Genomic DNA, 19160 nt, shown 5'->3' with positions numbered 1-19160 from the left:
TCACTTGCTGCCCAATATATCCCACCCACTGACAACGAGATTATCAGTGTTATTCACTTAACCTGTCAGTGGTCATAATGTTATGGTTGATCAGTGTATATACACATATATATATACACACACACACACAGACGGGTGACAAATGAAAGGAAAAAACAATAAAGCATCGCAGTAAGGTATTGGGCCATCACAAGCCACCAGAACAGCTTCAATGCTCTTGGCACAGATTCTACGAGTGTCTGAACTCTACTGGAGGAATGGAACACCATTCTTCCAAAAGATATTCCCTCATTTTGGCGGTGGAGAGCGCTGTCTAATACGTCGAATCTCCCATAGGTGTTCAATTGGGTTGAGATCTGGTGACTGTGAAGGCCATAGCATATGATTCACATCATTTTCATACTCATCAAACCATTCAGTGAGCCCTCGTGCCCTGTGGATGGGGCATTGTCATCCTGGAAGAGACCACTCCCATCAGGATAGAAATGTGTCACCATAGGATAAAGGTGTTCACTCATAACTTTGTAATGATTTGTAGTGACCCTTCCCTCTAAGGGGACAAGTGGACCCAAACCATGCAAGGAAAATGCCCCCCACAGCATAACAGAGCCTCCGGACCCCCTCACTGTAGTGATCAAGCAGTCAGGTCTGTACCGTTCTCTTGGTGTCGCCACACATGCACTCGCCCACTTGTCGAGAACACTAGCCAGTTGAGCGTCTTTGTGACTGAAGCTCCTGCCATTCATCATACAGTACAATGCAGTATCATGCAGTACACCTGTTTGGAGGCATCTGCATTCGTTATGTTCCTCCACTCATTTATTCAGGTTTTTCCTGATGTGACATCTTCGGGAAATCGTATGAATAATAAGACAACACTGAGCCACGCCAATCATGTCAGCTATGGATTATGTAGAAATATTACTATACAATACATTATTTTAAAGCTGAATTGATTGGGTTTTATGACCTTATTAAGCATTTTAAAAATGTAAATATAGATTTTAAACACCACTGAAGGTAATGACTTGAAGACAAATCCAGTGCTTTGTAGTTTTTCCGCTGAGTTTGTTATCCAGGAAGTTATGACATGACACATCCTGAAACCCTGAAAGAGCAGACATGCCCGAGTCTGACATTCGGCATTATTTGGTCATTTTATTTAAGTTTTAAAAGTTGCTTATATGATATATGAACTGGAGAAGTGCTCGACACCATACTATAGCAACACGTTAAGACACACAAGACCCTAGTTTTAGAAATCATACGTGCTCCCGGGAAAAGATCATTAAATAGACAGCAAAAAAAGCAAGAATCAATTTACAGAAGATATTAGTCTATAAAGCAGCGTCATCCACATTGATTCTAGCAAAACTGTAAATGCTGATGAGGCAAGAATATTTAAACCAGCAATTCAACAGATTTCATTGATCTGTGTCTCAGATTATCTCTTCACAAAGATATCTGTGCACGGTAAATTAGCTATATTAGGCTGTTATTGTAAAGATTATGTAGAGCTGCCAAAGGCTCAGAAGATGGTTTGAAACCAGTAATGAAACTGGAATTACGCAGGCTTCCTCCAGCTCACTTTTAATTGTTGTATTCAAACAGGCTGACACACTCACTTGGCTTATTTTGAAAGAAACATCATACTATAACAGCACCCACATAAATATATTGACCATATTGAGTGCTTCAAATTACATGTCCAAGTGGAGTAACATTTAATTATATATGTGACATTTAGACCAGACGTGCACAACAAGTATGGGAATGCAACTGCTGTGTTTGATGGGTATCTTAGTGGGACCAAAATTGTGACACATAACAGATCAAATGGCAAAACTCGTGCCACAGTTTCTCAACTGATATGATGCTATGAAGTAAGATAGGAGAGTTTCTTCATGAGAATAACAAGCAACACTTCAGAAACTTGCTTAGTGACAAATTACAAAATAGAGACTGTTACTCATCGTGTAAAAGGAGATGCTGACCTTCTCCTAAGGTGAAGACATCGTGCTAAGCTTATCACCCATACCATGTTTTTCAGGCCTGACCCAAAACAATCATTATAAGAGAAAAGAAAAGAAAAAAAAACTTGGAACATCAGATCCATAAAATAACCACCTTGATCATCTCAATGCTAGCACTTCCTTGACATGACACAACCTCCAGACTTTTTGTAATAGGTGCATCTCTACGAAAAGCACAAAAGGGTGGATGGTTTCACAATCTCACTGCTGCTTTAACTGTGACCTTTGCCTGTGCAGACGATGTCATTACTGCCAGAGGACAATATGGAGGATTGGAGAGTCTGCATTGTGATGGACAGAGTAGTTAAGAAGAGAGCTTTCATGCAGACAGTTTATCACCGATTGCCAAGTACAAAAAAACAAGAGTGTAATATCACAGCCAGAGTTGGATGGATTCTACAGCAGAACGGGCTTAGAAAATGTATAAAAGCGGCATGTTTTTTTTTTTTTAACATTTAGCTCCAGCACCAAACAAACAACTGCCAGATATACTATACTACCTTGAAATGTCCAAAAAATAAAAAAATGCCAACAAAGATTTTTACTAAATCAAATCAATTGGCCTGTAATTCCACTGTATTTCTGTTAGAGATCCCAGATAAGATATTTTGAAACTACTGAACTGCTTTACTTGAAACTAGAATGTAAGCACTATTGTAAGCATTTGTGCACAAAAATAAAGATATTCGTGCCAATGGTGTATTATACAACAGTGTACCTATCACAATTGTTGACTTATTAGCACAAACATGAAAAATGAGCATGGGTTAATTAGTTAATGAATCACATGGAAATTAAGTTTGAACCCTTTTTATATATTTATCTATAGCTCTTTCCAAGAACCAGAAACATGATAAGGTCAATTCTGCTGCAATGTTTCCTGTCTCGAATCTATGACATTATGAGTAATATGACACATTTGAGGAATTACTGTCTCTCTCAGTGTAAAGCAGGCTTAAATTGCTCCCCACGGGCAATTATAGGACCAATCAAGGGTTTTTGGTTCTCGACAAGCATATGCACATTGTAGTACAGTGCCAGTGTCGCATGGTTGTGTCCTACAGGTATACATGTGATTGGCTTTCGGTGAACTTCTCACCAATATTTCAGCTGCCTCTGCACAAATATGAGAGAAAACAGCATCTAAAAACATGTTTTAGCTTGACAAACACTTTTTCTTTCTTCTAATGCGAGAATTGTTTTTCATTACAAAAAAAAAAAAAAAGAACAGGAAATTCATAGGAATTCAACAGCGATCTCCTGCGAGAGTGAAAAACAGGTGAGCTTATCTTTAAGGAAATAAGACAGAGCTGCGTGGCCAATGTTCTGCATTGTGACACTGTTACTTAAACTGTGAAGAAGCCACAAAGCTCGCTGATCAAGTTTCATACTTAGTGTTTTACCCTAACCACGGCAAGAAACATTTCAATAACTATTCAAGGATTCCTGTTAGTCTCAAGACAGGTTGATAGCAGTTTCCTGTCATTATCTCAGAAGACTGCCCACTATCTCCTTCCCCATTTACTGTAAGCACATCTTCCAAAGAAAACCAGTGAATTGTATTCACCTTTAAGAGGGGATAAACAAATATTGCAACCGCTGCCAATTTTTTTTTTTTATTATAACCACTGCAGTATCGTTCTGGGTTTTAGGATTTGTTCAATATGGATTTGTCTCAATCTTGAGAATCTGAAATTCAGTGAAAACAGATGCAGATTTAAAAATTGTCAGGTTAATAGAGGTACTAATCTAGTGGCATGTCTGGTGTATAGCGATTTGAGAAGAAGCCCTTTTGTAAACTCTGGTCCTGTGAACAATAGTCCTGTGAACTTTTGTCCTGAAGTTGTGTAACTGCAGAAAAATTTGACTATACAGTACTGTGCAAAAGTTTTACGTAAAACTGCTGTAAAGTAAGAATGCTTTAAAAAATGTTAGGAGATTATATTTATCAATCAACTAAATGCAAAGTGAGTGAACACAAGAAAGATCTAAATCAAATCCATATTTGGTGTGACCACCCTTTGCCATCAAAACAGCATCAATTCTTCTAGGTACACTTGCACAAAGTCAGGGATTTTGTAGGCATATAGTCAGTTGCAGGATTAAACCATTATACCAAACAGGTGCTAATGATCATGAATTCAATATGTAGGTTGAAACACAATCATTAACTGAAACAGAAACAGCTGTGTAGGAGGAATAAAACTGGGTGAGGAACAGCCAAACTCGGCTAACAAACTTTACTGTCAAAAGTCATACACCATGGCTAGACTGAGCACAGCAACAAGACACAAGGTAGTTATACTGCATCAGCAAGGTCTCTCCCAGGCAGAAATTTCAAGGCAGACAGGTGTTTCCAGATGTGCTGTCCAAGCTCTTTTGAAGAAGCATAAGGAAACGGGCAACATTGAGGACCCAGTGACGCAGTGGTCGGCCAAGGAAACTTTACTGCAGCAGATGAAAAACACATCATGTTTACTTCCTTTCGCAATCGTAAGATGTCCAGCAGTGCCATCAGCTCAGTGGCACCCTGGTACACCCATCTACTGTCCAGAGAAGTCTGGTCAGAAGTGGCCTTCATAGAAGACTTGCGGCCAAAAAGCCATACCTCCGATGTGGAAACAAGGCCAAGCGACTCAAGTATGCACAAAAACATAGGAACTGGGGTGCAGAAAAATGGCAGCAGGTGATCTGGACTGATGAGTCAAAATGTGACCTATTTGGCTGTAGCAGAAGGCAGTTTGTTTGCCGAAGGGCTGGAGAGCGGTACACGAATGAGTGTCTGCAGGCAACAGTGAAGCATGGTGGAGGTTCCTTGCAAGTTTGGAGCTGCATTTCTGCAAATGGAGTTGGGGATTTGGTCAGAATTAATGGTCTCCTCAATGCTGAGAAGTACAGGCAGATCCATCATGCAATACTATCAAGGAGGCATCTGATTGCCCCCAAATGTATTCTGCAGCATGACAATGACCCCAAACACAGCGAAAGTCACTAAGAACTATGTTCAGCGTAAAGAAGAACAAGGAGTCCTGGAAGTGATGGTATGGCACCACAGAGCCCTGATATCAACATCATCGAGTCTGTCTGGGATTACAGGAAGAGAGAGAAAGCAACTGAGGCTGCCTAAATCCATAGAAGAACTGTGGTTAGATGTTTGGGCCAACCTACCTGCCGAGTTTCTTCAAAAACTGTGTGTAAGTGTACCTAGAAGAATTGATGCTGTTTTGAAGGTCACGCCAAATATTGATTTGATGTAGATTTTTCTTCTGTTCATTCAATTTTAGTTAATTGATAAATATAATCTATTAACATGTCTATTTCTGAAAGCATTCTTACTTTACAGCATTTTTTCACACCTGCCTAAAACTTTTGCAAAGTACTGTAACTAATGTGAATATACAGCCTTTTTACCCAGCCATTTCTAATTTAACTGAATTTGAACTTGGGATTTCCTATAAGAATGCCTTTTATATTATCCAACGAGCTTCGCTAAAATGTTTATGACCCAAAACAGTATTTGTACGGACAGATATTGATTCAGTGTTTAGTATGTCAACCTAGATGTAATACAGGGAGTGAATTTATTTCATGTGTAAAGAGGAGACAAAAAGACAACAGACATTACCTGGTAGTGAATGTCAACGCTAAAGCCGCAGCGAGGTGAGGCATCAGCCTTAGGTACTGCGTCTGGTGTTCAATGATCTTGACCTCTTCTTGGTTCTTGGGGCCAAATTGCCGACGACTATGAAAAAAAACAAAAAAACACCAATTAGCTTTTACACCTGAATACTGGTAAAGAGACAATTGCATATTAGAGAGGAAGGCATTTCATTCATAAAGTTACAATTTATGCTTTTGTTGGTTTGCTCGTTTTGTGCAGATGGGTAACATTTTAGATAACAGCGAATTATGTAATCCGCCAAAAACGGTTTCTGACTGGAAAACCACATAAATTGACAGAGACATGATTTAATTCCAGCACATACAATGAACTCCATGTACTGTTTATGTCATCTACAGTGTTTTTTCAGTGGAATGATGACTGATACTGGCCAACAAAGCAACAACAAACATTATTCACTCGTAAGCATTGCGATTGTATGGATCCACTACTCTGAGCAGACGAGGTCACTCGTCCCAATCAATCATTGACACGTTACCTTGTCAATGGCCCCAGCATGAATGGTATAGTAGCAGCACATTCTGTTTTACATCCAACCACACACACTGATTTAATTAGTCATGTGTTCAGATGACTGTTTTACCTTTTAAAAACGTTACAAAAAAACTAACAAACAGAAACGAAACTCAAAAAGCTTTCCCTTTCTGATCACCCTTGGACTTGCCATTACTTTTTGTATGATGCTTGCCTTCAGGGACCAGGATGAGTTTTCCCCCTTATGATCATATTTAATCAACCAAGTCAATCATTAAAGGCACATTTCATGCATTCATGTGTCAAGGATCTAGTTTTTGTTTCTTTTTCTTTTTTTAAACCTCTCTACATCCAAGTTGTTTTGTCAGGAGGAAGCCTGTAACCTTACAATCTTTGCATTTTTATATGTCAGGGGTCTATAAATAGCAGCCACAGGGGGTTACGTTAAGGAACCACACAGCCAAATGCGTCTCAAGTTACCATTGTTGTTGTTCTTTTTCGACAAGTGGGGGGGGGAAACAGAGCTGCACACACCAGCCGAAAAACCCTGATTTTCCACTCTGGCACCAGAGTGGGAACTGAGGCCTTCTGTGTCCCCACTTCACCCCGGCGTTCGCTGGTGGCTTCCTCTCCCCCCAGCTGACAAGATGACAGCTTCAGACCCAACACCTGTGACAGCAACACAGCGTAACCCACTTGAGCAACTTGTAATGCACTGTTGGCTGGTGTTTCTAAAAAGGTCTTCCAAATGTTCAAACTCTGCTGCCTTGCCTTTGGACCCTGTTACCACCATTGGTTTGGCATTGACTTCCAGTTAAGTCCAGGATTTAACATCCTTCTACTTGCCTATATGTCCTTAAATGGGCCAGATCGACAGTATCTAACTGTCCTCTTAAGTCCTAATGCCCCCTCTTGTGCCATTCGCTCCTCGGACTCTGGGTTCCTACAGTGAGGGAAAAAAGTATTTGATCCCCTGCTGATTTTGTATGTTTGCCCACTGACAAAGAAATGATCAGTCTATAATTTTAATGGTAGGTGTATTTTAACAGTGACAGACAGAATAACAACAAAAAAATCCAGAAAAACGCATTTCAAAAAAGTTATAAATTGATTTGCATGTTAATAAGGGAAATAAGTATTTGATCCCCTATCAATCAGCAAAAGATTTCTGGCTCCCAGGTGTCTTTTATACAGGTAACGAGCAGAGATTAGGAGCACTCTTAAAGGGAGTGCTTCTAATCTCAGCTCGTTACCTGTATAAAAGACACCTGTCCACAGAAGCAATCAATCAATCAGATTCCAAACTCTCCACCATGGCCAAGACCAAAGAGCTGTCCAAGGATGTCAGGGACAAGAGTGTAGACCTACACAAGGCTGGAATGGGCTACAAGACCATCGCCAAGCAGCTTGGTGAGAAGGTGACAACAGTTGGTGCGATTATTCGCAAATGGAAGAAACACAAAATAACTGTCAGTCTCCCTCGGTCTGGGGCTCCATGCAAGATCTCACCTCGTGGAGTTTCAATGATCATGAGAACGGTGAGGAATCAGCCCAGAACTACACAGGAGGATCTTGTTAATGATCTCAAGGCAGCTGGGACCATAGTCACCAAGAAAACAATTGGTAACACACTACGCCGTGAAGGACTGAAATCCTGCAGCGCCCGCAAGGTCCCCCTGCTCAAGAAAGCACATGTACATGTACATGAAGTTTGCCAATGAACATCTGAATGATTCAGGGGAGAACTGGGTGAAAGTGTTGTGGTCAGATGAGACCAAAATCGAGCTCTTTGGCATCAACTCAACTTGCCATGTCTGGTGGAGGAGGAATGACCCCAAGAACACCATCCCCACCGTCAAACATGGAGGTGGAAACATTATGCTTTGGGGGTGTTTTTCTGCTAAGGGGACAGGACAACTGCACCGCATCAAAGGGACGATGGACGGGGCCATGTACCGTCAAATCTTGGGTGAGAACCTCCTTCCCTGAGCCAGGGCATTGAAAATGGGTCGTGGATGGGTATTCCAGCATGACAATGACCCAAAACACACAGCCAAGGCAACAAAGGAGTGGCTCAAGAAGAAGTACATTAAGGTCCTGGAGTGGCCTAGCCAGTCTCCAGACCTTAATCCCATAGAAAATCTGTGGAGAAAGCTGAAGGTTCGAGTTGCCAAACGTCAGCCTCGAAACCTTAATGACTTGGAGAGGATCTGCAAAGAGCAGTGGGACAAAATCCCTCCTGAGATGTGTGCAAACCTGGTGGCCAACTACAAGAAACGTCTGACCTCTGTGATTGCCAACAACGGTTTTGCCACCAAGTACTAAGTCGAAGGGGTCAAATACTTATTTCCCTCATTAACATGCAAATCAATGTATAACTTTTTTGAAATGCGTTTTTCTGGATTGTTTTGTTGTTATTCTGTATGTCACTGTTAAAATACACCTACCATTAAAATTATAGACTGATCATTTCTTTGTCAGTGGGCAAACGTACAAAATCAGCAGGGGATCAAATACTTTTTTCCCCCACTGTATGTGTCCTAGGCAAGCTCAATGGCCGATGGGGCCTTTTGCTGCTCACCCCAAAAATATGTAACTCTTTCTCACAGTGTATTAGCCTCTCGACCACAATGAGCAATTTTAAATCAAGTTTAAACACACATACTATATACAATAAAGTATATTATAAAATGTAGGTAGGTAACAAACTGTTGATGTGCCAATGAAGCTGAAATCATTTTTGCTGGGTGCTACTTGAGATTTGCATTGAATTTTTTTATTTTTTTACAGATTTCACATGCTAATAATAATAATTTGTAACACAAAATCTGCAGGCTTTGGGTAAAGGTCAGGTAACTGCGAAAAAGGTTATGTGCCCTGAAATACAAAGTCACTGCACTGTTGTAAATCTGCAGTGCATTTGGTCTTCAGATACCTCACAGTGCCTAATTAACAGGTAGTTTACCGTACATCGTCTGTTTTTTCCTGTTACTTCAAGTCAAACGAAGTTTCATATCCTTTTGTGCATTTTTTTTTTTTTTTTTTTGTGATTCTCGGTTGTTAGTTCTGCATAGATCATTATTGGGAACGATATGTGGCATCTAGCTTTTTTGAAAACACTTCTTCAAATGTAACTTTCCAGTAATAAAGGCCTGATGGTGTTGGAGAAAATCTTTGTTGTAAAGAATATCTAATTTTGGACGATTCACCTAATCACAGATGGTTTTTTTTTGGCTCCCTATCTTAGAATAGTATGTACGCCCCGTCAACAATTACATTTGATCAACAACTTGGGCAAGAGCAGAGAAACTAATTGTTGAACAACTTGCAGCAAGACATTTACAAATCCCAGCTTTGTAACATACAAATTTCAGACTGAAATGGACTCACTGAAACAAGATCTTATCTGCACAACATGAATTTCCGGGCGAGATTCTCGTCTAAATGCTCTCTATGTGGAGTGAACCACATATTTAAGACTTCTCCAAAAACAGCATGAGAAGTCTATGCCTGGCTATACCTGCATATCGCCTTTTCCCTTCACTGGCATAATGACGGGTGGACAGATTGTGTGTGTGTAATACATTCTAACAATAGGTACAAGACTTTCTTTTAGACGTAGCAAACATTTCCAGAGCCCCCCTAAAAAACATATTAAGATTCCAGCCATAACTACAACAGTACGAATTCTGTACACTACATTCCTGTATTGACACTGCTTTAATGAACTATACAACAAATACAAAACACACTCAAAACTATAGGATCTCATAGGGTTTTAGCATGTGGTCGTGATATGCCCTACAATTTGACTCATGGTGCGTTGTCAAGAATACTGGAGGCTAAAGGGTCGTGACATTCAGTTTCCTCAGTTATTCATTTGCGTGTTAACAAGAAACATACGTGCAGAATTCAACACATGGAGTCACAAGGCACAAAACACATCCACATGATGCCTCCAAAAACAAAAATCATAAATGACCCCTCTTCAGGAATCTCACATTTCCCCAATGTCTGTAATAACACTGACGCGCAAACACCGTAGAGTGCTCTCTAATGTGTGTGGAATTGTTGAATGTCTCCTCTACGCCTGAGCAGTGACATGAACAACCTCAAGAAAAAGAAAGGGCAGAGTGGTGTGGATATTAAAATTATTATTTCATTTTGTTAAACAAATTATAATACTTTACCAAAACATGCAAAGTGTGGTGTAGCATTTTATGCTTGCATGAGAGGCAAAGCCACTGTGATTAGTAAAGGACAAACCTCAAATACAAAGTCAGGCACAGCCATATCAAGTTACGTATCAGTAACCAAATGAAACAAACAGGCTTTCCCTTCCAGTGCTCTCCCCCACACAGCTACAGCACCAACAAATGGTCTTGACTCGCACTTTATCTCCAGTGCATCACATCATGTGGTTTCAGTACACAAGATTATGATCTCAAGAGACTCAATACATAACCATCTGATGGCCTTTTCAACTGATCGCTGTTTTGAGAAACAAGGGTACCAATCTCTACTGTGAAGTGGGGAAGGGGAAGTGGAGGGTGGTGGGGGAGTGAACAATATAATTACACAAGAAAACAGTTGATTCAGATGGTTACATGCCCATTTTGAAACTTAAACATTGGCTTGCCCAAGTACTTCTCTTCATTTTTTCCTAACTGTACATCGAATATGGAGCTGAAGTCATTTTCCAGTTAATTGAGATGAGTATCGTGGTAGGATGCTTTGAGGTGTGCACACCAATAATTTATGGTATTTGTTTTTTGGGGAGGACAGGAGGGAATAGGGGGCACTCACAATATTTTCCAACTTCTGCCAAAACTTAATTTTGTTTTAGGAAGTGGATCTAAAACATAAATATTCAATGTTTTTCCCAATTCCATTGTCTAAAATAAAAGGTCTGAATAACTCTGGCTGGTTCAGGTTGGACAGCTAGATATTCAAACATTATACTTTTGTAAGTTCTGACTAGCATAAAATGGCCTCACAATTTATAGGGATGTAAAACTAGGTCAGTGAAATACTGCACATATTAGAATTCAAATACAAGTTTAAATCACAATGTCCTCTATGTCTTAAAGCACTAGCCTCTCCAACTCATACAATGTTTTATATTCCTAAATGAAACTTTTGACCTTTGTAACATTACTAACCCCATTGAAGATTTAACTTCTTGTTAATGTTTTTATACACAAAATCGGCTTCTCTCTGTGTAGAAATAGTGCAAGCCTCTTGAGAATATCTTAAGGGAAAGGGAGTGACTGTCTTTTATATGACTGGTTTGGTTGCATCGAGTTTATTTGCTACGCCACACTTTAGAACATGTAGGTAGAACGTGTTCCGAAAACATGTATGACAGCAATTTCATACATCAGGCCCAAAGAGTGTCAACTGATAGTTGTCGAATATCTCACTTGTGTGGGGGGTAGGGAAAAGTGAGAAAAGCTCTGACGTATGGTAGGCCTTAATACCAATGTAATGGCCGTGCGTTCTCAATTGCTGGTTAAAAACATCCTCTTTACAAGGTTATGGTGACAGAAAAGTACAGACTCGAGTACAGATGTGGTTGAGAGCAACCCTCTGTGTTAGATGCTAAGTTGCACTCTACACCACAATGCCTCAGACACCTGCAGCACAGACCACCACAGAGCTTATCAGCGTGCACAAGCCAGCCAGCTGAAACAGGTGCCACCAAAGCCCTGGAAGGAGACGTGCGCGACAGCTAAGGTACACACAAGCCACGCACCCCCGACAGCAGTTGACTGTCTCACACGCCGCCCGACTGCGGTGTTTTGTGAGAACATGCACACAGCCAGAGAGTTAAAGCTCGGACCAGTCGGAGCGGTTTTTAATTCACGTTTATTCATTCATCTGAAACATATTTGAGGGGATGGCTGGCAATTTGGGCTTCCAATTACAGCAAAACCGAGAGAAGAAAGGATGAACCTTCAGTTACGCCACTCAAGTGAATTGTCAACTCCTGGATAAGATCTTAATAGAAGGCCTGACATCAAGGCCTTGGTGAAAAATGCTGCACGTTCTTTTGCAGGTGGTTTGCAGAACAGCTGAAACATTACCCTTTACATTTCTTTTGCTAACATAAGGGGCAGTGTTGAATTTTGTGGTGGATAATAAATTATGTTTCCCTGCTAGTTTCGTCTTTAATTTCTGTTAGATCCTCCATCCTTGAATTTAATATAATCTTAATACTGATAAGTATAGCAGCTGTGTAGTACTCAGTAGATCTTAAAAATTAGCTTATATTTTTGGATATATTTTCCCCTGATTTTGTTTCTTATTGTGCTTTAATTGCCCAGGTAGGTGACTTGGCAAGCTATCCAAAAACAAGCTCAGACGCAGGGTTGAGTTGGCTCTGTGTATTAGCATGGTATTACTCTACCTAGATAAGATAGAGCATCAACCTCATTATTTTTTCACTCTTGAGCAGACAAGTCTATCTTTGGTCAAAAACAAGGGACATTTATAATTCAGTCTATGTTATAACCATCGCATGACTTACCACAAACACCCCTGTGGGAAATGGAATGGCCTGTTACAGAGGTCAATACTAATTTATCTTGGGCGGTTAACAAATGGCAATCAAAGAAGAACAAACAAAATCTCCGGTAATCAGATAGGCAACCCCTGAAACAAGAAATAACAGGAAAATGCAGTTGATAACAGAGCAGAGCATGTCTTTTAACACTCACAAACTAAATGGACATCAAACTACAAAACTATAAATTAAAAATACCAGTTCACACAGGGAAAATCCAGAAAATAGAGATACATATTCACTCAAAGAGCAACTTGAACAGTGCAAGCCCTAAAATTAAGTTTTTCACTTTACACTCAGCCCCATTGTTTTCACCCCACCGGTGGGTTGAGATATATCTATTAATAACTCTGGACAGATATCGTATATACACTCACCTAAAGGATTATTAGGAACACCATACTAATACTGTGTTTGACCCCCTTTCGCCTTCAGAACTGCCTTAATTCTACGTGGCATTGATTCAACAAGGTGCTGAAAGCATTCTTTAGAAATGTTGGCCCATATTGATAGGATAGCATCTTGCAGTTGATGGAGATTTGTGGGATGCACATCCAGGGCACGAAGCTCCCGTTCCACCACATCCCAAAGATGCTCTATTGGGTTGAGATCTGGTGACTGTGGGGGCCAGTTTAGTACAGTGAACTCATTGTCATGTTCAAGAAACCAATTTGAAATGATTCGACCTTTGTGACATGGTGCATTATCCTGCTGGAAGTAGCCATCAGAGGATGGGTACATGGTGGTCATAAAGGGATGGACATGGTCAGAAACAATGCTCAGGTAGGCCGTGGCATTTAAACGATGCCCAATTGGCACTAAGGGGCCTAAAGTGTGCCAAGAAAACATCCCCCACACCATTACACCACCACCAGCAGCCTGCACAGTGGTAACAAGGCATGATGGATCCATGTTCTCATTCTGTTTACGCCAAATTCTGACTCTAACATCTGAATGTCTCAACAGAAATCGAGACTCATCAGACCAGGCAACATTTTTCCAGTCTTCAACTGTCCAATTTTGGTGAGCTTGTGTAAATTGTAGCCTCTTTTTCCTATTTGTAGTGGAGATGAGTGGTACCCGGTGGGGTCTTCAGCTGTTGTAGCCCATCCGCCTCAAGGTTGTACGTGTTGTGGCTTCACAAATGCTTTGCTGCATACCTCGGTTGTAACGAGTGCTTATTTCAGTCAAAGTTGCTCTTCTATCAGCTTGAATCAGTCGGCCCATTCTCCTCTGACCTCTAGCATCAACAAGGCATTTTCGCCCACAGGACTGCCGCATACTGGATGTTTTTCCCTTTTCACACCATTCTTTGTAAACCCTAGAAATGGTTGTGCGTGAAAATCCCAGTAACTGAGCAGATTGTGAAATACTCAGACCGGCCCGTCTGGCACCAACAACCATGCCACGCTCAAAATTGCTTAAATCACCTTTCTTTCCCATTCAGACATTCAGTTTGGAGTTCAGGAGATTGTCTTGACCAGGACCACACCCCTAAATGCATTGAAGCAACTGCCATGTGATTGGTTGGTTAGATAATTGCATTAATGAGAAATTGAACAGGTGTTCCTAATAATCCTTTAGGTGAGTGTATATATATGACTTGCAAAGTAGGGGGGGAGATTTACTCGGGTTCGAGGATTGTTATTTTTAATAAATGATCAATACCATTTTTATTCAATTGTAAAAAAAGTTTATATTAAAAAACATTACTCTCATAATTCTATTATTTATCTTTGGGGGGGGGATAGTGTTGCAATATAGTGCAGCGTCTAATCATAATCAACAATGCAGAAAGTTATTCTGTAGTTTGTAACTTTCATTTGAGTGGTCCCCTAATGCTTTCATGCTTGTGGCCCTTATAATGGAAGGGCCACATTTTGGCATGCATTTTGTGGTACACATTTTCTCAAAACTTTTCTGCATAGGCTAAGTTCTTTCAAATGCACATTATTCCTTAATTTCTTATGCTATTTTCAGCCAACAACTTTCAATTTGAGTGTTATTTCAACATAAAAAGTTTAATCTCATAATTTCCCATAGACTTTAATGGAGGAAAAGGTCAAAAATGTCAACATTTCAAGAAACACATTTCCAGAAACGCATTTCTGTTTTTGTGAAAAAAACTTGATAGTAGTGTAATATCGTTTGTCTAATCATGATCAATCTATGCAGAATATGTAGTACAGTCTGATACATGTCACATACCTGTATTCCTTATAATGTCCATATAAAAAAATAACTAAGTTCAAACCAGGCGACAATGGGTCTGGGTGTAAAGAGTTAAGATTGGGGTAATACATATAGGACTGGTTTCACTAGTCCTGGACTGCCAAATTGTATTTTAGGCAGGGTAATTCCAAGACTAGTGTAACCAGGGTCTGTGAAACCCACTGATAATGGTGTCACTTTTTGATGTTGAAGTCAAGTCTTGTCCCCTTAATAATTGATTGACCTCCATGAGAAAAGCACACATTAGCAGTTGGCTTTTGTCATGTTAGGTTAATCAAACAACGGCAATGAGGCCCTTGGGTTTAACAGTGGCCACATGACACATCCACAAAGGTTTGTGTTTCAGTGCCACTCCCTGGTGTTGTTTCTGCTAGTGTTCCTTTGCCATCAAGTATGTTTAGTGGGAAATGTCTTCTAGGGAGTCCAAAAAGCATCCTGGGGAAGCACTCTCACACTGAGCTTTATTCGAAAGCATACTGGGGAAGGAACGCGTTTAAAATGTGTGCATCCAAAGAAAAAATTATTATATTTCAGTATGCAGTTTCTTCAATGTGCCGGTTTTATCCTTGGTTTGAGTCCTGACACATTTTCATACCCATGACTTGTTTTCACTTTTACGGTTGTTGGCTGAAGTTCAGACAGGGTTGCGGCCAAAAGGCTGTTGGCTAACCATCCTGCAGCTGCTAAGCCACACAGCAAAAACATCGGCCCATTCCTCAAATCAAGGTCAGGTCAGGGTGGGGGGGGAGACGTGAGTCCTCCGAGTGACGTCAGACAGGAAGCAGACAAGAAGACACGCCCCACCGCACGAATGCAGACAGAAGTAAGTGTGCTCAACGTGGAGCTTGCTACATTTGCAAACGCATCACCGCTGAATGAAAACAGAAATTACAGCCAGGTTATTCCCGCGGCTTTACACACACATGCTTATGTCCAGTGCAAGGCTTTGGGAACCCTGGTCATCATCCATATATTGGAGCACAGGTTCATTCAATTCAAATGATTTCCCTGTGTCAGTCACTTGGTTGTGGGGAAACCCAAGAGCATTGTGGTGGCAAGTCACAGGTTCTTCATGGGATTTGTCCGTCTCTACTGTAAAGCAATGCACTGCAATGTAATGTATAATGAACTTTCCATCTGCTGAAGGCTAATTTCTCCAGCCACTCGTGTTGAGACACTTTAAAATGTATGCTGAAAAAAAAAACAAAAAAACTGTCAGATTCAAGTAATGTGTACTAAAGCAACACAGCATCTCAGGAAATCACATATCTAAAGTTCAAAAGGAGAAACACTCTTTAGCATAAAAAAAAATGTAGCTTTTTTTATCATTTTTTAATGCAGAAAACTTAAACCTATGCTTCAAATGAATCATACAAGAACTTCAGACAGAAAGAAAAAGATTTTTGCGAACACTTAGGCCCACACAACACCTGCGCAGGCAAAAACACAGCATTCAAAATCTTTAATGTCCTACAAGCCACGCAACCTCAAATGTTTACTACTGCTCTTAATACAGAACTTCAACCGGTTCAGTCTCGGTATCCTGTGGTCGCCTTTCAAATCGACAAAGCAATCCCTCTCGTTGGATAATTATGCTGCAATTTACGTTAACTTAAACATAAACAAGTAGCCTACATTAAAGGGAGATCCACATCTATAAATCAATGTTTGCCAAATACAATCCTATAGCACTGCAATCCAGAAGGTTAAAAAAGTATTGCCTGCATTTAAGTGTTACATTTTATCAGTTTAGTGATTAATTAAATCAATTAAGTGCCATGGCCCACCGGGATCAGATTTGCTGTAAACCCTTTCCACATGCATTTATTAATTTATGATGTATTCATGCAGACAGGAAAACACCATTGGATAATGACACCAGCAGACTTTGGAAATGGATATATGACTGTGAAAAAGTAAACTAATTATTTTATGGAGAGTGCTTAAATCATCTTAGTCACAGTTTATTGGCCTAGAAAAGAACATAAACAAAACATAGTTAAATCCTGGGTTATAATTATTTTATTTAACTTTTGTAAAAGCCTGATTCTGCACAGGAGTTGCCTAGGATAATTAGTACAAGGTAGCAATCAATCAGAAACTAGCAAAAAAATTGTTGCACATACATTTTCTGTCTTTTATCCGGCATTAAGTGGGAGATAAGTGTAGGAGTACACATTTGCAAAGCTAAAAATAAGTCTCTTAAAAGGGGGTTTTCTGAAGAAGATGAAGGCAGACAACGCCCGTTTCTATTACTCGTTGAAAGTGTGTGTTGCGCGTGTGTGCGGCGCATCTGTGTGTGTGCACGTTTCTCTCGGCAGAGCAGTTGAGCACTCTGGATTTACATGAGACTGTGGGGGCTGCGAAGCTGTGAGGAGGGGGAAGTGTTGGCTGCGTGTCAGATACCGTGTCTGAGACACCGCAGAGTCGCAGTCACCCTGCAGGAAGTGTATCCTCCTTGTGTGGGCGGTGATGCAGCATAAAGGGCGCCTAGTCTCTGCCAAAGGGTGATTCTGGGGATACCATGTGCCAACCGCAGAAGATAAAAAATATACGAACAAAATGATGCGTAGCCTCAGTGTGGAAAATTGGTGTGTACACACGCAACCAGTGTATACATGTGTGAAGAAGTTCACAACAACAAGCACGGAAAATCTGAAAACAAGTGTTGGTTTTTTTTGTGTCATTTTTAGGGGAGGGGGCTTCAATATATTTTTTTAAATAAATAAGAACTCAGTATAACAGTTTTCAGCCCCAAGCTTCCCCCTACACTTATTCCCAGGAAAGGTGTTCTTCTGTTATGGTTTACAGGGGTTCAAGCTGTACAGAGAATGTGCCTGCAATACCATTTACAGTTGGAAGCATCCAATACTAAGGGCCAGTCTATCTCAAACATGATTCAATACTACAAATGTGTAAACTAAATACAATGTGAGGTGGCAGCTATGATAATTTCCTTGCAAACCCTTAGTAAAAGCACTGGATGCTGTGCATAATAAAATATTCATGGACTCACATACGCATCCTGAAAGGTTTGGCTAGAAACTCATGAAATGATCTGCGGAGACGTTATGTTGAGTGGAAATGTTATAAAGGTGAGAGCAAGCAATTCATTTGGCTTTACAAAATGTACAACTGTCCATGGTTGATTGCATAAAATGCTGTGACAGTTAGATGCTAGATTTAGTGTCTCACCCCACAAAGCTAGCACAACTAACAAGCCCCTTCAGTAAGTTTCCAGGAATCACAGCCAATAAGCAAAGATGGAAGATGTTTCGATCACATGCTCAGCATGTGGCTAAGAGAAAGAAGGGGTAATTGCCAACAAACTTCTGGTGAAACTAGAGATTTCAATAGTTTATGCGAGAGGCTGATCCTATATTCTATACTATACAGTATTCAAGGAACTCCACAGAGTTTCAGTGATGTTGCTTTTCATTATTGGGTCCTTGTGTATGCATTGGAAAGGTGGGATAAGTGAAAAAGTTAGTGCAACAGCAGCCCTTAATCGGCAAGCGATTTAAGAGGTAACCTGACAACAGTAAACAAGTAGGGACTCTGAGAATGATAAGACTGTCCGAAAGCGGGATTGGGCTAAAATAAATGTCAACCGTAGAAGTGAACCCAGCAAAGGTTCAGCTCAGACACCATCACTGGGAGAAAGTCAATTCACTCTGGCTAAAAGCAATGTCAGCTCGTTACAGCCCGAGAAGACTTACTCCAGTTCTCTATTGCCTATGATCAAACCGGTGATTCTTGTGGAAGCAAGAGCCATTAGGTGCAATGCTTTTATGGATCCTGGCTATTCTTATACTCTGATGTAGGAGTCCTTATAGAAGCACATGCAGAAGCCTAAAAAAGATCTTGCTCCATGTCTGTTACACTGTTGTTCTAGCTGACGGACAGAGTCATCAAATGGTCAGATTTTGACAGCTTGTGTATTCCCTGCATGGAGAGCCTTGGATTTTGATGACCGATGTAATGAGAGATTCACATGTCACACTCTGAATTCACAGATTTCAGGTCTGGACTTTCAGTGGGAACTGGCCTGACACTTGATTTTCAGAAGGATTTGCCCATTCCAAGACTCTGCAGGATGGCAAGAACAAGAAGTTAAGTCTTCACTTGCATACATGGGTCTGTACTTCACAGTACCCAGTTCAGTAGATTCACG

The 19160-nt window shown here is 40.5% G+C and overlaps 1 protein-coding gene across 1 annotated transcript in view; it reads right to left on the bottom strand.

The window, feature by feature from the left end:
• The window catches only part of acoxl (acyl-CoA oxidase-like), a 98064-nt gene that overhangs the window by 56475 nt on the left and 22429 nt on the right, over positions 1 to 19160 (bottom strand). The window contains exon 11 of the mRNA XM_066696829.1: positions 5659 to 5775. Within this exon, the coding sequence (XP_066552926.1) occupies positions 5659 to 5775 (117 nt within the window). The remainder of the gene's footprint in view (positions 1 to 5658; positions 5776 to 19160) is intronic.

Source organism: Amia ocellicauda, chromosome 23, assembly GCF_036373705.1.
Source record: "Amia ocellicauda isolate fAmiCal2 chromosome 23, fAmiCal2.hap1, whole genome shotgun sequence".
NCBI classification, from domain to species: domain Eukaryota; kingdom Metazoa; phylum Chordata; class Actinopteri; order Amiiformes; family Amiidae; genus Amia; species Amia ocellicauda.
The sequence above is the reverse complement of the archived record's forward strand: the minus strand, read 5'-3'. Positions and strand labels throughout refer to the sequence as shown.